This window comes from Polypterus senegalus, chromosome 12, assembly GCF_016835505.1.
Source record: "Polypterus senegalus isolate Bchr_013 chromosome 12, ASM1683550v1, whole genome shotgun sequence".
Lineage (NCBI taxonomy): Eukaryota > Metazoa > Chordata > Cladistia > Polypteriformes > Polypteridae > Polypterus > Polypterus senegalus.
In genome coordinates this window covers 53,032,000-53,053,615 of record NC_053165.1, presented here as the reverse complement: position 1 = coordinate 53,053,615, position 21,616 = coordinate 53,032,000, and the positions used below count along the sequence as shown (strand labels likewise).

The following is a 21,616-nucleotide window of genomic DNA, read 5'->3' as shown; positions in this document are numbered from 1 at the left end:
CCCCTATGCTTGCTATTCTTTTATAGGCAGGGACCAATCATAACGCGTGTTTCACACCAGGCTGGTCGGGGGCCGCACGGGTCTGGCAGTTGATTGTCTGATGCTTCAGAGATGGACGTCATGAGCACGGCTGTACTAAAAGAATACATAAAGACGGCCATGTGCTGTTAATGTACTCTTCATAATTCAGTGGAATTCCCCTTTGTCTCATAAGTCACCCCCTACGAGCACAACAGCACGTTTAACACCAAGTTCAAGCTTGTGGGAGACTGCCGTCTTTGAGCGGTAGATGGCAGCAAAACGCCGGCAATAAACAATAAAGCGCACATAGCCTCGTGCCTAGAGAACGGGGAACTGTCGCGGGGCCTCTTAACCATTTAAGGGATGCGTATTATTTTTATACACAGGAACATGAGATAAAAATTTGCATTTACAGTATACCAGTTTTAATAACAGGCACTGCTAATTTCTACAGGCTGCGTCAGCCAGAAGACCAATAGATCAGGGCTGCTCACACTTTTTCGGCTTGCAAGCTACTTTTAAAATGACCAGGTCGAAATGATCCACCTACATTAAAAATGATAGTATATATATTTTATATATATTTATTTAATACATACACACACTCAGTATACTTTATACATAAAATATGTTGTTGCACCTTACATAACTGAATAACCTTTATGGCACAATAACAATTCAATACATTTATGGTCACTACAGTATTTGGATGTAATAATCGTCATGTGGGAAAAGGCTGACTCGCATAAATAAGTAGAGCCGAATAATGCAGTCAAGGAGCTTTTGAATTCAGCCGAGTGAAAAATGACGGCTGTCCGATTAACTGCGATTTTAGTTCCCTCTCCTTTCTCAGGTCGCTTTTCGGAAGAACGTCGGTTTCGTAGTTTTTATGAACAGTTTGAAAGTGCCTTTCCACATTTTCCTTCTTTGGAATAGCAGCGATAGATTGACACATCAGACAAACGCACTTCGATTGTGACATTGTGAGAAAAAAAAATCCTCTTCCAATTCCACATCCAACCCATTCCCTCCCCAATTTTTTAAATCCCTTCTTTAGTCGATATAAATTGGAAGGCTGACTAGATCACTTAGATAGCCGGAGGTTTGCAGTAGCTCGCGCGTTTCATTGTGAGTGCGGGATGACCAGTGTGGTAGAAGAAAACAGATCTCAGACTGGCCGCCCTGTATGTCAATCAAGTGGCAAATGCCATAGGGAGGATATATGATAGACTAACGTTTAAAAAAAATTAATTTGGAATGCAACGCGATCTACCTGTCGATCGCGATCGACGCATTGAGCGCCCCTGCCGTTTATATTTACATACATTTACATTTCACAGACACTTCTAGCGGTTTATATCAAATTAGCAGTGAAGATAAACTGGATTCTATTTAGGCGGCTGTAAAATGAGAATTTTAAAGGGGAAAGATAACACGATCCAACTGGCGTGAAGTGACCGAGGGGATAGAAAGTCTCAAATCAAGCTACCCCCTCACTGGTATACCTTGCAGACAAAATACCCTTCATAACCTACCAAAGCATTAACACAAATTAGATGGCCATGTGTGCCACAGTACTGTTGCCTTCTTGGTCTAGGAGAGTGACTTTGATTCCAGGGCAGGTCACGGTCTGCACGTTTTGTTTTTTCCTTTTGGAGAATAAAACGATCCCCCTTTAGGTAATTAGCACCACGAAAAGGCCAAACATTAAAGTAAGAAACTCATGCGATGAGACTGTCTGCTGTCCGGTCTGGATTGGTACCTTGTAGCCAGTGCTAACCAGATGGACAATAGATAGCTGCAACTCAGAAATGATAAAAAACAGTCAGAAAACAAATTAACATTTTGTATTAAAATCTTTCATAAACCTCAAAGATTTGAATACAATTCACCCACTCTGCAAGAAACAGGAAATCGTCCATGTTTTGCTGAGTAAGAGAAGGGAAAACATTCACCTTAACTTCCAAGAGTGCGTTGGATTCCGTTGGTGTTTGATATTCAAGAAGTCCAGTTATTTTTAATGCAACTCGTGACAAAAACTACTAACAAAATACTACCAGCAAGATAAAAGAATCCAGGCATGTAAATGTGTCGTATGCAGCTCAGTAGAATATTTAAAACACTCCGACAACTGAATATCGAATGATCACATGAATGACTGCCGTCATGTTACCTGGCAAACAATGGAAAAAGCAACAGACAACGAGCTTGGAGATGCTTAGCTCCCTGCCCTTAACCAGAACCTAAAGCTGCAGTCACATTAGTATTCACTTATCCTAACATATTCATGACGAGAACAGCCTCTGATTTGAACGGTTCATCAGTTACTACACTTCCAGTAAGAGAGCCTCCTAATTTAAACAAAGGGTTAGCTAATGGCTCATGACCAACCTGTTGTGGACATTTTCCAGTTCCTTCCACCTTTCTTGTATTTTAGGTTGGCCAAGATAAATGTTTTAGATGCATTACAGATACATACAGATTAGGTTAAATGGCTGCCATAAATTGGGCTAGGAGAGTGACTAAGAGTGTGCCTTATAAGTGACTGACAAACAGGTCAGATAGGTGAATGTTTTTAGAGCAAAGCAGATGGAGAGTGTACTTTTGGAACAGTTAAGTCACAAGCTGCTTATTCTAGACGTGAAGCGTTCACAGTCTACATAAGCCAGCACTAAGGAAGCGGGCAGAATTCAAAATTAACTAAATGACCAAGTTGCACCAAGTCACTGCATTTAGATGAACAAAGAGCACTTCAATAAAGTTGCATACACATTAATAAAAAAAAGATATACTCTTTAATTTAAGTCTACATAGAAATAAAAATCATACAATTTTTTTGCAACTAAAAACAAGCTGTAAGCATAAAATTGAAGACAATTTACATTAATATCAGAGGCACACCCTAAACTTAAAAATCGATCATAGGTGTTCACTGTTGGACTACTTGAAAACTGCCACACAGCAGACTCCTCCGAATTCAGATACACTGTATTGCTGCCACACATCTAGGATTAAAATCAGTCCCAGTCATCGAAATCATCTTCAGAATCTCCCATGTCATCTTCATCTGTGAGGGTAAAGGCAGGGTGAAATGGAGAAGGCTGAAGAGAAACGAAACAACTTCATCCACTGAAAAGGGTGGGGAGGAGGCAATTAGAGGGACATTACGGGCTTAGAAAAGGTTTTAGCCATCAATAAGCAATTGAAAAAAAAAAATCCTTGAGTGTAGTCAGTTACTGCTTGTTGTAAAGGGGAAACAAGTAAACAAGGCTGTATAAATCATATCAACTAGTTAGATATAAACTCATATTTGGCATTAAACCAGCAGAAAGACACCCATCAACATCAGACTACTACAGAAGAGCATAATTTAAGTTGAGAGCTGGCGTTGGACAATGCAGTCTGTACCTTAGCTGGGACTCCTAATGGAGGGATTTTAAATAATATATATATATATATATCTCTCTATCTCTATCTATCCTCCTTGCACCACCCTTCCTATACCAAGTGTGCAAGGCCTTGAGCTCTTTATCATGGTGATATATTATACATATGTCTTCGGTCCGATACTACTGGCGAGCTGACCCTTATGAAAATTTCCACAGTCAGTGAAATGTACTCACTACATTGGGGGTCCCAAACCCTAGCTCGGGTACACGGTGGCCAAATAAACAAAACTGGCCCCTTCACTTAAATACTCAAGTCAAGCCACTTTTTAAATTTAAAAAAAAAAAAAAACCACCATGCCCCCACACACCACCACCACATACCACACAGACCTTGTTGGATAGTACTCTCCTTTATCCTCAGGTACCTCCTTTGGTCCTCTCGTCTCCCTCCCTCTCAAACAAACAACCTCCTCACTTACTGTTCGCCACTGCTGAACTTGTGTCCTGCCGTGTTTCTCTTCTTCAGGTCACCCCTTTTTTGTTTTAGCGGTTTGCTAAATTTAGTTCCTCTTTCTTTTCATCTCATTTCGGCTTTCTGCCCCAACTGTGCCTCTCTTTCCTCATCTTTTTTTGGCTTTCTGCCTCAACTCTTCAATTACAGTGCATCCGGAAAGTATTCACAGCGCATCACTTTTTCCACATTTTATGTTACAGCCTTATTCCAAAATGGATTAAATTCATTTTTTTCCTCAGAATTCTACACAACACCCCATAATGACAACATGAAAAAAGTTTGAGGTTAACAAATTTATTAAAAATAAAAAACTGAGAAATCACATGTACATAAATATTCACAGCCTTTGCTTGATACTTTCTCGATGCACCTTTGGCAACAATTACAGCCTCAAGTCTTTTTGAATATGATGCCACAAGCTTGGCACACCTATCCTTGGCCAGTTTCGCCCATTCCTCTTTGCAGCACCTCTCAAGCTCCATCAGGTTGGATGGGAAGTGTCGGTGCACAGCCATTTTAAGATCTCTCCAGAGATGTTCAATCGGATTCAAGTCTGGGCTCTGGATGGCCACTCAAGGACATTCACAGAGTTGTCCTGAAGCCACTCCTTTGATATCTTGGCTGTGTGCTTAGGGTCGTTGTCCTGCTAAAAGATGAACCGTCGCCCCAGTCTGAGGTTAAGAGCGCTCTACAGCAGGTTTTCATCCAGGATGTCTCTGTACATTGCTGCAGTCATCTTTCCCTTTATCCCGACTAGTCTCCCAGTTCCTGCTGCTGAAAAACATCCCCACAGCATGATTCTGCCACAACCATGCTTCACTGTAGGGATGGTATTGGCCTGGTGATGAGCGGTGCCTGGTTTCCTCCAAACGTGACGCCTGGCATTCACACCAAAGAGTTAAATCTTTGCCTCATCAGACCAGAGAATTTTGTTTCTCATGGTCTGAGAGTCCTTCAGGTGCCTTTTGGCAAACTCCAGGCGGGCTCCCATGTGCCTTTTACTAAGGAGTGGCTTCCATCTGGCCACTCTACCATACAGGCCTGATTGGTGGATTGCTGCAGAGATGGTTGTCCTTCTGGAAGGTTCTCCTCTCTCCACAGAGGACCTCTAGAGCTCTGACAGAGTGACCATCAGGTTCTTGGTCACCTCCCTGACTAAAGCCCTTCTCCCCCAATCGCTCAGTTTGGATGGCCGGCCAGCTCTAGGAAGAGTCCTGGTGGTTTCGAACTTCTTCCACTTACGGATGATGAAGGTCCCAATGAGCACAGTGGCCTCCAAAGCAGCAGAAATTTTTCTGTAACCTTCCCCAGATTTGTGCCTTGAGACAATCCTGTCTCGGGGGTCTACAGACAATTCCTTTGACTTTATGCTTGGTTTGTGCTCTGACATGAACTGTCAACTGTGGGACCTTCTATAGACAGGTGTGTGCCTTTCCAAATCCTGTCCCATCAACTGAATTTACCACAGGTGGACTCCAATGAAGCTGCAGAAACATCTCACAGATGATCAGGGGAAACAGGATGCACCTGAGCTCAATTTTGAGCTTCATGGCAAAGGCTGAATACTTACATGTGTGTGCTTTCTCCAGCTTTTTTTTTTTTTTTTTATTATTTTTAATAAATTTGCAAAGATATTAAGTAAACCTTTTTCATGTTGTCATTATGGGGTGTTGTGTGTAGAATTCTGAGGAAAAAATGAATTTATTCCATTTTGGAATAAGGCTGTAACATAACAAAATGTGGAAAAAGTGATGCGCTGTGAATACTTTCCGGATGCACCAAAGGAAGATACAGAGGACACTTACCTATAACTTAGCCTTACCTCAACCCCCACAACTTGTACTCCATTTCAGTCAATAAACTTTATTAACACAAACTCGCATTCAATTTTTTTTCTTTTAAACCTAGTCCAGGTTACACATATACACACACTTAAACATGGGGTTGGCTTGTGAGTGACTGTGAGGGAGGATGTTGACAATAATTCTCAGTCTCTCCCATTAGAGGGCAAGTGTGAGAGGAACCCTCAAAAGGTTCACTTACCTGAAGAATACATGGCTTTTTGTCTTTTCTGTATGACCTCCAGAAGAGCGTTTGCAAGGTCCCCTCTTTCTGGTGATGGTGGGACACAAGCGGTGGCGTTAGTTTTCGTAATCTAAAGAAACAAAATGCCACCAATTATCATTTTCACTTCCTTTGGAGAATTAAGAGCAACGCCAGATTGCCAAGTCAAACAGATATTAGGTTTTAAATGTGTTCTAAGCTCAACTAAAAAGGTTTTATAAATACAAACACACTGCCAGCTATGCTACTGAGGAGATCAATAATTGATCTGTGCCGAGAAGACTCATACTTCATTAACAAAAGAATTTTAAGAAAGGTAGCAATTTCCCTCTTCAAAATTAGTGAAATGATTTATAAGTGAGAAAAAAAAAAAAAAACATCTATTCTGGCCATTTGAGAACTGGCAAAGGTTTCACATTTTGGTAATCATTTTTGTGTTTTCCATTATTTATAACATTTTTAGGGGCATTCTCATACATTTTGGTCAATGGTTGTAAGGGACAACAAACAAAACCCACTCACCGAATACGGACATTACATCTCACCCAACCACTTAAGAATTAAAAAAAATATATTTTTTCAAATTCACAAAACCTTACATCAGAAAACCCTTCATCCTTACCGATTTCAGCTGGATACCCTGCTTGATTTGTTCAAGGACTGTTGCTCGGTGTTCACTGGTGGAGCCAGACCGCTTCTCCCAGTTCTGCATTTGGGCTCCCATGGGTGCTGCTGGCAGTGGAGGAGCAGCAGGCAGGGCAGGTGGAAGGAAAGCCACTGGTGGGACAACTGGTGGTGGAGGAGGTGGGATTGAAGGAGGAGGAGGAATGTCCTCCTCCAGAAAAAGCATGTGAATTGACGGCCTCCTAACTTTCTGAGACCATGAAGGGGTCCTTTTTTCGGTACTCGAGACTGGCAAAGCTGGAAGTGGGCCTTTCTTTAAGGCCAGTGGCGTCTTAAGTTCAGAGTCCAAGGTGGAGGATCGAGGAAAAGGAGGAGTACTTACTAAACGCGTTAAGTGACTTGGAGGGAGAGATTCTGAAAGAACAAGAACGGAAAAGACACCATCATGCTGTGAAAACAAAAAGGTAAAATAAACCAGCAGTTTATGCAAGAAAACTATCTCCGTACTACATCATCATCATTGGTGTTAATTGATGATGATGATGATATAAATTCATGATTACAGAATCAAGTTAAGATCTTTAGGTATTGTCACATTCACCAGGGTGTCTTAAAAGTTTTACAGCAAGGAATAAGATAAGAAGTCCACTACACACCATAACACCCAACTGATAGCGGACCAAAAAGCAAGGAAAAGGAAATTACAAATATCCGACACCCATTTTCTGTACACTTTTTGAATGTGTACAATTACCCTCAAACTCTTCATATATCCATCCATTCTGTACCTACATTAGGCAGTCAGTCATAGGATCAATTTCATTTTCTCCATTACCTTAAAGGCTGATACACAGTGGACTACAAAGCCTAGATTTCAAATAATTCTGGACAAACAGCATACAAGTGCCTAATATGAGACAAGCCAAGAGATGAACATCAGACTCTCTATAGTTCAACTTGTAAATTATAGCACGGTGTCCTGTGTATAAAAGTGCCACTATATGTAAGGGGTGTACGGGCCCCTTTATTCCAGTAGTCTATCAACCAACCAGCAGTCAAGAGTTGTTCTTTCTTAAACTGGTAATACTGAAAACTTCAGGTCCATACACCTCCGAATCTTTCTCCCTCACTTATTCCTCCATCCCAGTCACCAGCAGAAGACTCCACCATCAACGCCCTGTGCTCCTCTAACAGATTTCACTTTACACAGCCTCAAATCTTTAAATCTGAAGATCTAATTTAAACTTACTAACTTTAATATCGATAACATCAAACTCAACTTACTTGTTTTTACTGGCATGTCCTTGCCCGCTTGCTGTCACTCAGTAGGGGTGCCCAGTTGTCCCGTGGCAGGTTCACTTTAAAGTGTTTCTTTGATCTTTGAACAGATCATAGTATATGACGATTCTGCCAAGGAGTCTAACCTTTGTGCATTCTCTCAGTTAATCATTGCTTCCACTTCTAAAATGAAACCTCAGGTGCAGCACAACATTTTACCAAGACATTTAAGTGCAGTAATCATGTTATTGCACTTTAACTGGGTGGTGACCAATTAATCCTGCCAGGCCAACATCAGTTATCTCTACATTTGTAGGCCTGTCACCCGACAGAGTATCAGCAGTCATTTTCAGACCTGATCCTGGGCTGTCATGTGGCCAAAAGGTGAGTAAATAAAAAATGGGCCACATTATGCCAATCTTGGCATTCTGCATGCATATTAGGTTGCATAGGCCCAGTTAGCCCCAAAGCTAATGCTTGCCATTAATTGAACTCTCGGTCTACATCAAGACTTTGATAAGGTGTGTATTTAAGATGACACCAGAGCTTTTAAAAGGTTCTCACCCAACACCCTCAAATTTATAGTAGCCATGAATGGTGCAAATGTTGCTAGCAACATCCTCCATTGCCTACTACCCGTCAGGGGTGCATGAAAATAGAGCAGGGGTGTCAAACTCCAGGCTTTGGCTGCAGGTTTTTCATTCTGACCTGAGAGATCAACCTTACTGAGACCGTCACCTTTCTTTTCAGATACTGTGTGATGGGCACAGATGAGCTGGTCATGTGGCAGCTTTTTGTGTCTCATTGTTTGGCTGCCAATCAAGAAAGAAAAACACACCACACACTACTAAAGGGACAGGAGTCAAGTTAATTAAAACTAAGGCAAACAAAAATTAGCCGCAAAAACAGGTCACTAATTAAGATGATGATGGATAAAATAAAAACCTGCAGCAAATGCAGCCCTCCAGAACTAGAATTCAACACGCCCAAGAGGAATGGCAATTTTATAAGCATCAAGGGCTTTTAAGGTAAATAAGACATAGGGTGGCACAAAAACCGGGACAACAAAAACCCATGTGTACTGTACAACTTAAAATTTTGTAGACTGACAAGTAGCACCATCTATTTTAGTATAAGGCAGCAAAATTAAACTGGTCGAGAAGGAAAAGCGCACACACAGCAGGCCGTCAGCATCCTAAAACATCTTAGACAAGACAGATCAAACTTTTGCAGTCACATGATTTGGGAGAAGTGCGTCAAAAGATAAGCCTTTAATATTGCCAAGATGTCAGCACTGTAGAAAGATCGCTGCTAGGCACTTAATCCCATGCTGTACCCGGGTGAGTCAGAATTTAGCCAACTTCAACGGCTGGCAGGCTCTTCCGGTTTTCATTTTAGGAAGTCAGAGTCACCAGAATCTGAACCTGGCTTTGATTCAAGTGACACTTTTCACTTCCAGTTTCTGTTCCCAAATTTAAAAACACACAAACAAACCCACCACCATCAGGCAGAATTTGACCTAACAGTGCAAATTTGTTTTCTCGAGACTGCATGTAGGATTTTAACTGCTGTCCATTTCCAGTCATTTTCTAACCTGAACAGTGTTGCGGGGGTCTGCTGGAGCCTATCCTAGTTAGTATAGGGGGCAACACAGGAACAAACTCTGCACAGGGCACTAGTCCATTGCAGGGTGAACACACATGCACACTTGGGCCAATTCACCTAACCTGCAGGTCTTTGGGTTAGAGAAGGAAACAAACACCCAGAAATAAAAAAACCCACATGGATATGGAGAGAACATGAAAGCATCACACAAGGATGACCAGAGACATGTGAACCTGGTTTCCTTGCCACAAGGCCCCAGTGCTACCACTGCACCACCGTGCTGACCCACAGCCGATCACTGCCATATTAATTGGCCACAAACTCCAAATACATACGCAAAACAGTGTTCAACAATAAAACAAACCTGCAAATATGCGAGTAAACCTTTTTATAGCAAGACCAGTTATGCAAAAGCTTTAATTACAGGTACGATTTAAACTTACAAATTAATCCTCTTGAGCACGGGTGTCGAATGCTGGTCCTGGAGGGCCACACTAGCTGCAGGTTTTCATTCCAACTGTCTTCTTCATTAGTGACCAGTTTTTGCTGCTAATAATCTTCTTTTGCCTTAGCTTTAATTAACTTGAACCACACCCCTTAGTTTCTTTTTCCTTAATTAGCAGCCAAACAATAAATGAGACACAAAACAAGCCACCACATGACCAGCTCATCTGCGCCCATCACACAATGTGACAATAAAGAAAGGAGAAAGTCTCAGTAAGGTTGATCTCGGAGGTCACCAAAACTTTGACGATGTTCTTAGAAAAAAAATCAACGGTTTTGGAAATGTCTGCTGTGGCAGAATGAGAGCAGCAACAAGCCATGGAGTTAAATAGCGGGTTTAATTACCAGCAAGAATCAGCTTCTCATCAAGAGATTGCTTGGAGCTTGAAATCCCAATTTAGCTGGTCATCTGTCGGCTTGGTTCACATCTCATTTGTGTTTGGCTGTCATTTAATGAGGAAAAGGAATCAATTCAGAGGACTGAATCCTTAAAAACAAGGCTATTAAACTGAAGGGAAAAGTTAATTAGCAGTGAAAACTGGTCACTGATTAGGGAAAGAGTTAGAATGAAAACCTGCAGCCACTGCAGCCCACCAGACCTGGAGTTCGACACCCCTCCTCTACAGCCTGGGATTTTGGGGGTTTGTGTGCAACAGACGTGTCTTGCGCTATTGACGGCAATAAAAAAACTACAAAACACCGAGACTGGCATTTCTAAAATCACTTGTACATTGTTTAAGTGCCGATTACTCTAAATGATGTCATTGTTGCCCCTTCAACTGCATTTGTGTTTGATCACAAATACTACAACACAGAAACAACTTGTGATTTCTAGAATAGTGAATGTGAACTTTTAAAAGCAGTCATAACCCCTCTGAGTGATAACCCCAAGACTGGGCCCTACAAGAGACCCCCCAACCAATAGCTAACTACCCAGTCCATAGCAGTTTCTGATGATTAATGCGTACGTGACAAGCAGGACCCCAGACTATAGAGACAAAGCTTCATTTAGGCAGATTTTGCTGGAAACCATATGAAGCCAGAATTTGCAAAGTGGGGAGGGCCTGTAAACAATTGGGTGGTCAAGCTGCAACGTCCCGAGGGTGTGCCCATCACATTTAAGGTGGCTCCATTCATTGATGATCAGAGGTCCATTGGGGGGGGAGGCAGGTGGTGTTCCCTTTTGGAAAGGAGTGGCTCAATAGATTGATAATTGATCTAAGGTCTGGGGTCCCTCTTGGACTTGCACAGAATCGTTACAGTGGAGACCTGGGACACACCAGGCCCACACACTACACAAAGTACCCCTAGCTTATTGGTACAAGGAAAACATTTCACAATAGACAGTTGTCACACTGTACACAACCCCTGGGCAAGAAATGCCATCCACTACACCTTGGTGTTCAACACCTCAAGTCACCTTGTCGATGGACTTCCTTGCGAACTGCTTCCATGCCACCCCGCTTCTCAATGACTTCATAGATCAGCTGAGACATCTCCCTGTTCTTGAGGTGCCGTTCTCGAATACCCACTTTAACAAAAAGCTGTTTCAAGTCCGGGTCCATACGGTTCATCTGTAAAGCAAGAGAATGCAGTTTGAAAAAAAAAAAAAAAAAAGTATGCTTGGTCATGATGAGCAAACTTAAAGGGAAGGAAAATAAAACTGAAGTGGGACTCCGGTTGTTTGCTCAGTGAGTAGCTCTGCTTTGTAAAAGCTTTAGTATTAAAACCACCATTAAAACATCACAATACTTTATCAGCTTATGATGGGATAGCATTTAATCTTTTCAGGTACTGCTTTGGCATTCTATAGGCACACCATATTGAATCCTTTGAAAACCTGCAATACACTCCTTGCTCTTCTCAGCCTCATTCTGCATTACAAGATCAACAAGACATACTGAGATGGCAATTCAAACCAGTATGTTGACTCTGAATCTCAGATCATGAACATCAAACAAGCCCAGCAGATGAGCTCCTCATCACTGGACCACTGTGCCAGTTACACCTCAATTTCATGCTGTAGTACCCTTCACATTTTCTGAACCAACATTTATTACTTATTTACTGGATGGAAGTACAAATCACCAAGAGAAGGTGATTTTGGTTTGCCAGTCAAGCTACTCTTAAAAATGGTGCCAAAATTATTCTTTAGAGCAATACCATGTGTGACCCTAAACAACCTTCTATGTGATGGTACCCGAAAGAAACTTTATTCATTTAGATCTAAAACAGGTTCCATAAGTAACTAGGACTGGATTAACACATTTGTGGAATATCAGTACTTTTAAAAGCACTTTTGCTGCACAGAATAGCGAAGACTAAACTTGAGGTTTTCTTGATGGGTTATCATCATCATCCTCCCAAATAGTGCAACTGCTTCCTCCTGGGTATGACATTAATCTGCATCCAGCCTTGCAAGCAGGTCCTTCAATTTACAGAGAAAACTCAGGGGCTGGGGGCAGGATTGGCACTCCAGCCATCATTTTATAAAAAAAAAATTAAACACGCCACACACCCACCTCACCCTGTTCCAGGGTGGTGCTGAGGTGTCACTCCGCCGTGTGGTGGGTACGTCAACGCACTGTAATCAGCGCTTGCTCCCTCCCAACCTCACTCACTATCTCCTGAAGTAGCCTGCTATACATTAAAGATGCTAATTTTATCTAAATATACTGAACCTTTTCAAAACACCCAATTTCTTATGTAAAGAATTCTTCCAATAATAAAATGTTTCTTTTTCAAGTAAAGGGTCTACAAGGAACCACATAGTCCAGTATAGTGCCATTTTAGAACCATCATTTAAGAGGGTAGCTTGGAGGATCACCCAAGAGAAAATCCCCACAGAAAAAGGGAGTGCATGCATCTCACAGATTCAGTGATCAGGTCAGATGTAAAACTGGAGGAAGCGCACTGCTGTGATCTACCACACCGCTCAACTCCCAGAATCACATCTAGAACAGGGCTGGCCGGGGGGAGCAGACATCAACACTAAACAGGCTGATAAACCGCTGCAGTCCACACCTCCTAAAGATTCACAACATAATGGATTTTTTAATATTTACAATTTATATTACCTCTGTGCCTTTACATTTGCTTTTTACTGCCACGTAAATGGGGTCAAACATTTTCTGTTTAGTTCAGATTCAAGAATGTCAACAAAAGATCATTTTTAGCAGGTGTGCAGAAGGAAAATCAAAACTGATCGAGGTCTTGAAGTTTATATAGTTTTGTATTGTGTAAATCTATTGTCAGGTCGGAAGACTACATCCCAGGAAAGATAAAACGCCATGGAGCACACAGTTTCAGATATCCATCCTTAACGCTGGTGTACAATAAAATTCTTCAGACAAGAGGTATCACGCTGGCCTTGCCACAGCCTCCTGGGTTACTCTCTTTTGGTTTCAGATTTGTACAACAATTTTTAATTAACTGAGATTTTAGCAGTCCGCTCAATTTAGTCCTGGGACCAGGCCTAACTTATTTTCAAAATTATTGTTCAAGTAGCTTGTTATACATAATTTAAAAATACACATACACTAACACAAATTGATCAAGAAGATATGCTATAGTATGGCAAACGATGTCGTCTATACTGGATGAGGAAGAGAAAGAAACAAACACAAAAACCAATAGATCTGTAAATGGTCAGCGCAGACAGGGGCTTTAAGCCACCCTGTATCAATCTCTCCATTTATGCAGCTTGTTTACTTCAATCGACTCCCGTTTAGTTTCACATTACAATATTTTTGAAGTTGTTCATTTCACTCAATTTTGTTTTCATTTTACTCTTCACAATTCATACGCGATTCCGTATTGTACAGGACAGTCGGTTCGACTGTAAAATGTTCCACTAAGCAATTTCCTGTGATACCACTAAAGTGTATACGTTAGAATTATATGGAATATTACATACGATTATTTTTTTGGGGGTGGGGGAGACAACAGAAATTAACAGTTTAAGACAACTAGTAGCGTTAATTGTTCTGAAAAATCAATTCAAGACTTCTAAGTTACTGAATGATCAAATGGAACGAAAACAGACCGCCACGGTGTTCTTTCAGCGTTTTCTTTCTGGTGTTCTTAACCAAAAGCTCCATTGGGAAAGTAAAATACAAAACGATAACTTTCGATGGTATTTGAACATTTAGATCGATTTCCAAATTTTGCTTTAATCAAAATATACGTAATCGACAATGACTCAAAAACAAATAAACCCCGTTCTACGAAATGCAAACCCCAATTAGCGGCGATACCTATGGAGTGATAGCTCGATACTCACATTGAAGCCTGTCCTTGGGTTCCATCCAACGTGGCTCACGTGCCTATAGGGGGGGAAAAACCCAAAAACAAATCAGAGGTCACCCGCAAGTGACAGCAGCATCCAACCACCATCGTATTCAATAATCGGGACATACGACAGACAGTACTGGACATCAAGGCAGTAACCAGAACCGGCCGGGGCGGCAGACAACTTCACGATCTGCCATCGACAGACAAGGCAGACTGGCATTTTTTTTTTTTATTTAGAACATAGCATTTAAAAAATCCAATACTTACTTAAAATCCTTCGGCGTACCGATGTCAGATTTGTTCAATCTTCTCTTACTGGAGCGCCGTCTTTCAGCACTTAGAAATCCGGTTGTCTGAGGTTGTGGTTTTGGACTCGACAAAGGAGAACTCGCTTGGGTGAACTGACCTGATAGTGATAAATTAATAATAGTAAAAAGCTGTAAAATGAGACAGACATAATCCGCGTCTGAAACGCGGATGTAAAGTGGGTGTTGTGCTGGTTTTGTACTCCGTAGTGTGATCGAACGAACTCACCCCATTTCCTCGTAATCATTTTAATAAAGTGTCGCATGGCCCCAGCATTATTATTATTTTTTTTATTCTCCAAAAGCAGTATTTGCCGTTGCGCCCATTTTTTTCGGTAGTATAATTATCCTACGCTTCTGTTGGTAATCTACGGTAAAGTGTACCGATCAGGAATCGCTTTATTGGGAATAAATCCGCACCCCCTTCTCAGGCAGTTTAAATCGCCGACCGTTTGTTCGAAGAGATCACTTTTAAACTTTACTATGCGCAGCCCATTCGTGGCTACTAAAACAGCTGTGTTGTGGACGCATTGACACACGAATGCTACTTTAACATATTTGATCATTTACCACCCGCCATTTTGTTATGCAAGGATGAAATCATTTTCCCCAGCTACACAATTAAACTTCTACGTTTAAAGAGAACATCTTTTCTTTCCTGAAAAATCTTTTTAAAAGGAGTAATCAGAAGAAAAAAACGCATGTACATGTTTAGTTTGCGCATTTTTCTAAACTCAGTATCGTGCCTATTTAACATTAAGTTATAAAATCGACAAATCATCCAAACAATTATTTAGAAAAATCTATTTTCTTTTCTCTCTTTTACGTTTAGTTGGTAGATATCAGTTTACCTAAAATGTTAACAATCCTTAAAAGATCCATCGTTTGTTATTCATGGAGAACAGATCATTCACCTCCAGCGCCAAAACGAAGTAAAACGCCCATCAGGCCCTTAAGTGCCCCTCATTGAGCCGCACCTCCAATTAACAAGCTTTTCGATAATAATCAGTGTAAAATGTGTCCTTTCTGAAATCGGTAAATATAATCGATAGAGACTCACAGTGTTTTTGTAGCAGAAGCATAATAACGCGGTGGCATTGTCTCCAAATAGCTGTTAGAAGGCTACCTACCATTCAATGACCATTTCAGATGATGCCATAAGCGCCTTTTAGTCTCCCATCTAATGGTCGTTATACGTAACTTTCTCATAGCATCTGTCGATTTACTGAACTCGCTTAATCCAATACAGTTATCATAGGTCTCCTAATGTATACGAGGCCTCTTTGAGTCTTGTCTGACACTGCCGTGTTATTTATTAATACGATTTTATTGTGAACTTGTAGGTATTTTATACACACTTGCATTTCAAAATTCACTATTCCTGTTTCGCCTGTGTAACAGAAGAAAGCGTCTCAACCTCAACCCTAAAGGGCGAGCTTCCTATGATCTGACAACTGTGCCGTAAAGGAGTGCCCACTTGGACTGCTTCAGTGATGTTCATTCGTGTACAGCCTCAGCCTGATTCCTCCAATGCAGGTACTGTACACAAGGTTAAGAAGCCAAGAGCCTCCTTCATGTCTGTGTCCCGCGTTCTAAGCAATTCACACACTTACTCCGACATGGAAGCCTTTAATCATTCATTGGGTGTTGCAGTAAGCTGGAGAACCCTTGTCCCCCAATAAGTAAAAGAATTAGAGCTGAGATTTGAACCCAGGGCACTGAAGGTAAAGTCCGCGGGGCGAGATTCTGCCAACATGTTCAAGTCATGTCTCTATGAATGTCCCTAAAATTGTTCTTCCGCATGGAAGATGGGTTGTACAGTTACTTAAGACAGCTACTCATTTTGCAAATAAAGTCGCTTGATTCACATTTGGTTTGTTTCTTAATAGCTAGTTTATTATAGACAATCTCTCTCTCTCTCTCTCTCTCTCAGATAGATAGATGTATTATTCCATCTTAGTTTCGTAACTCTGATTTTGTTTCACAGTCCCGGCATACTCGAGAAGGGTCTAACTGCAGCCTGCAATACCCATGCCGTACGTCACAAAACTCCCTTTCAGGCAGATAATCGTCCCACAACCCTAATCTTAACCAGAGTGTAACCGTATGATGGGTGTTACGTCACTGACGTTGAGGGCGTTTCATTACGTCATTACATGATTGACCTCATAGGTACAGCGGTCTGAAAGCAAATGCACTCTTGGCACACTTCTAAATTTCAGTCTTGAATGCACTACCCCTACGAATCCACTAGGTGTCCTCAGAGGTGTATTTCGTGGTTTAGCCAAAGGAGTTCAGCTCAATCGATAACGGCGATTTCTTTTGGAATTATGTAGACAAAGGTCAGGTCCAGGCGAGTCCCCCAAGAGAGATCTGAGTTAATTAGCATGTCTGAGTAGGACGTGGCTGTCGGCCCTGGTCTGCGGCTCTTTGCCCTCACACAATTCAATAGGGTCCACTGTCATTATAGCCTGAGCATATGGATTTCATGGTTTATCTACATCTAAAACAATACCCGCTTATAAATAATTAACAACAGACAGTACACCTTATGGCAACATAATTAAGTCTGTTTTTTTTAGCTAATTTATATAAACCATACAGTTTAACACATACATAGATTATTTAACTTCCTTATTTTTAGCATAACTTTCCATTTTTACTTTAAACAGATTAATATTTAAATTGAACTTAATTCGCTTAATTTTATAGCTGTGGTAACTACCCATGATTTAACAGCAAGTCTGTTACAAATAAAAAACTTTGTCGCACATGTGAGTGTGTCAAATAAAATAAGATGTGAAAATTTCAAGATTGTATTTAAAAAAGTTTTTCCAAAAAAGTTACATTGAATACATTGATTAAATAAATGCAATGTAGTTTATTCATATCCAAAGGGATAAGTCGATAATTATCCACACTTTGGTGCTCATTTTGTTCGAGTTGGCTGTCCAGCTTTCTCAGGCACATGTGGTGTGTCCGTGGACGCAGTGCTGACGTTTCCACCTCGATCAGTCAGTTCCTCTTCATGTTTTCCAGCAGTAAACCTGGCTTCCACTGTTTGTTTGTACCAAACAAGAGCAGCGAGTGGTGAAGATGTACAAGGGGCCAAAATCTTCATGGATTCATCAGAATCACAGTACAGACTTGCTCAAAATTGTCATCAGTAGTGGATGTGGACAAGCATTCCAGTACTTGTTCGTACTTAACGATTGTCCAACCATTTTTTAACTTCTCAGTCCATTTGTAAACTCTTTGATGGGGTTAAAATGAAATATTCTCCATATTTGTGCTGAAAGCCTTCTCTAAATTTCAGCCCCCTGGTACATCTTCAGCTCATAGAAAATGCTTCACTACTGTCCTTTGGGGCAAACAGAGCGTGGAGAGGCCATGTGTACTCCTAGAAAACAAGAAGAGAACTGCAAGGCGGAAACTTTAGCACTGTGAGCCCAGACAGATATGCCGTGTTTCCACATGTTCAGGTTAAAATGGCACAGCCAACCTGAACAGAATTGTTGCAACCCTCATGCACAAGTTCATTTGAAATATGAATATTCATAATATTTATGCCATTTAGCAAGTAATCTAACACTACTTTAATTTTATTGCTAAGACAATACCTGTGACTAAGAGGCATTTAAAAATTTGTGCCAATTCATATTTTGAAATAGCCCTTTGTAGGTGGAATACAGTTTTATACAGAAATGTTCTTTATTTAATTTCAATTATTACACATTGTATTTGTCCTGTGCACAACTTCCATTGGTTTATATTCAACCTTTTTAATTAGGTAGCATTTTGACAGCCTGGAGGTTATTAAGGAGTGCTCTGTAAGTATTCTAGTTCTAGTTTGGCTTGCTCCAACTCATAGTTGCACGTTACAGCATTAAACTGCATGTTCAAGTTTTTTGAAACTGGCAACATGTTTCTTAATTCTTCTTTTTTTATTGCTGCTTCCTTAGCATTTTCCATCTCTCCTATGTTCTTCTGATCCCATAGCTCAGCTATTAGGTGTTTAATATGTTTTGTCAGGTCAGTGCAGCAAACGTAACCCAACTCTTAATGTCCTCTTGTATGGTGATATACACTTAGTCTCACCTGCTTTCTTATTTCTGATCTTCTGTAGACGTTTGATTCTGGCTTCAATGAAAAGCTTCAGGTTCTCTGCTTCAGCTTCATCTGCAAAATTGAGTGCCACCTGGAAGTTCTGGAGGGACAGAGACTCTACATGACAGTTTTGTAACACACCTCAAGCATGCTTCTGGCAAGCCGGCCTTCATGCCATACCTACACTTTTAAAAGTAAAGGTGCCAGAGTGCCACGGGGAACCAGTTTTGGTTCCAGAAAGAACCATTTACATGAAGGTTTCCAAAAGAAATTCTTCCTTAGATCCATAAGTGAAAAAAATAGATACATAATAATAGATATGTGATGGGTTCCGGCACACAATAACAAAGGCTAAGTTCAGGTTTTCTCGACCCGTCAGTGTCCTTCTATAGTTTATTATCCAGTACAGGGCTTTCTCTTGTCCATAAGTTAAACACCTTTTCAAAGACCCAATTTCACATGCACAAAACCCTTCCCAGAATGAAACACTGTATATACTTGTGTTTAAGTTCTCCCGTGTATATGTTGAGGCTTTATTTTAGCGTATAATTTCTGGTATTTTATAATGTTGGTCGTACAAGTCGAGTGCAGAAAACTCACGCTATTGGTCCAAGATATTATGATATGCTAACGCCCACCTGAGAGAGAAACCGCCGAACACACAGCCTTTTTGTTTTGATGTATTGTGCTTACTTGACCACACGGTAATACCTGAACTATTCTGAAGCGACGTTTGCACAGTTTTGTGTTTTTTGTATCTGACACCTTTATCATAAGAGCATCCCTTATCTACGATGGAGCGTTCGATCAGAAGAAAATATGAAGCTGGTTTTAAATTTAAAGTTGTTGAAGTGGCGAAAGAAATTGCTAACTGTGCTGCTGAAGCAAAATTTGATGTGTCTGAGAAACTGGTGCGAGACTGGAGGAGGCAAGAAGATGTAAAAAAAAAAAAAAAGTGCCATATTTTTGAATGGGCGTATAAGTCGGAGTCTGATTTTATGATGTATTTTTTGAATTTCAACACCCGACTTATATGAGAGTATATACGGTAATTCTTTATTAAGTTATACGGTAGTTCTACAAGCGAGGAACCACATAATCCGTTAAAGTGCCAATTTAGAACCATTATTTGTAAGAGTGCAGGGCACAAAGAAGGAGCTCAGAGCCACCAAAAACGTGCCAGGTCAAGCAGCCTCCATCCACCCATCCTTCAGTTCAGTAGTTAAACTGGCTGTGATGTGGGAGATGTGACAGCTGTATTGGAAAGATTTATGAGTCCACTGTAGCTTCCTTAGTGTTATGTTTACCCCTTAGAAAAATGAGCAAAAAATATTATTTTAAATAAAAAATATTATCGGTAACAAAAACATGTAATTATCAAAATGTCAGCTTTAAATAGAGTAGAAAAAGGTATGTCTGGAATCCACTGTGGTACTTATGCAGGTTTAGTACACGTCCTTTATGCGACATGTCACCAGTGCACAGCCTGATGTTCCACTTGGGACAGTAGCAGTGGTGTGTTTGTTTGCTCACTTAATGTTTTTCTTCTGTTGCTTGAGCACGAGAGGGTAGAATGTCAGTGCCATATCTGTGCAGTGACCACTGCCCAATGAGTTATTGTAGGCTACCACAATGCCACGCTTAGTGACTTCAACTTTTCCCTCGAAACAAACATTAGCAGTTGAACGGTGCCTAGGGGGCTAACATCTTTCTTGTCCTTCTACTTGATCTCAATCATTTTGCCTTTTAGCCACATAGCTACTGTAGCTGCGTCTTTTCCACGTTCCCACAAATCGAGCAGCTACTGAGTTGGTAAGATAGTGTCAAACATGGAACAAAACACATTTCTCAGTCCAATAAAGTTCATTTTAAAAGTTTAGTGAACATTTAAAAAGGTACAAATCACAAAAATTCAGAAAAAAGTTATTACATACGCAGAATAAAAGGCAAAAAGGAAAAAAAGTTTTTCCGACAGTCTTAGTTTTATGGTGTTAAACTTCAATTACTTTCTGTACTTAAAGGGTACGTTATTTCTCAGTGGCAAACTTACATAGCCTTCACTTAGTACATTCAGTATATACGGGTTGTTCTCCATGCATTACCAACTGCTAGGCAGATCGTAACCTGAACTCATCTGTAGTCAAAATGGTAAGAAATAATTAGAATATTCCATTTTCAATTTAATTGTGTGGTTTATAATAGACCCTCCCATTGACTATACATTAATAAATAGGCAAACATTTGAACATAACCTAACTAACAAACAAACGGCCCTTACAGCTGCTGAACCTTCATGTGACTGAATGCATCAGGCATATCACGGAGATTCAGTCGTCCAGTGCCATCTACGTCAGTTTCACTAACCGTGTCAATGTCTGACGACCAAGTCGCATTGTCATCATTAGCTCTCAATTCAGCGAATGGTTAATTTTCAGTTTGTTCTACAGCCGGCTTTACAGCCTTTTGTTTACAGGCCAACTATGTGTTTTGGTTGAAGGCTTCACCCCAGCCATAAATATTGATGAGTTACCACAGACTGGCAACACACACAGAAATAAGTAGAGAACCATAGACACATGGAGCAAGTTACCAAGTAGTGTGGTCCACGGTAGAACTATGGGGGCCGTCCAAAGCGACTTGATATTATTTTGGAAGGATTAAGTGGATAGGACTGGTGAGCTTGTTGGGATGTATGGCCTGCTCTCATCCAAACCTTTCTAATGCTCTGATTCATGTATGAAGGGTTCATTGAGGGATCTCAAACCTTCTGTGTTATGGGACTTGCATCCATCATCCAACCTAATGGAGCTTGCGTGTCCTCCCTATGTGTCCATGGGTTTTCCTCCTACTTCCACTAATAACAAGCTGATTACGGTAGCTATTGATTCTGAATTAGCTGCAGTTTGATTGTA

The 21,616-nt window shown here is 40.7% G+C and overlaps 1 protein-coding gene across 1 annotated transcript in view; it reads right to left on the bottom strand.

Annotated features, from left to right (window-relative positions):
- Positions 1-2,797: 2,797 nt before the first annotated feature.
- Positions 2,798-21,616, bottom strand: part of LOC120540607 (neural Wiskott-Aldrich syndrome protein-like) — a 33,216-nt gene continuing 14,397 nt past the window's right edge. The window contains exons 4-10 of the mRNA XM_039771518.1: positions 18,696-18,804; positions 14,560-14,698; positions 14,282-14,324; positions 11,420-11,573; positions 6,611-7,026; positions 5,968-6,079; positions 2,798-3,088 (exon numbers count right to left, since the gene is read on the bottom strand). Coding sequence (XP_039627452.1) covers positions 3,039-3,088; positions 5,968-6,079; positions 6,611-7,026; positions 11,420-11,573; positions 14,282-14,324; positions 14,560-14,698; positions 18,696-18,804 — 1,023 coding nt within the window. The 3' untranslated portion in view covers positions 2,798-3,038. The remainder of the gene's footprint in view (positions 3,089-5,967; positions 6,080-6,610; positions 7,027-11,419; positions 11,574-14,281; positions 14,325-14,559; positions 14,699-18,695; positions 18,805-21,616) is intronic.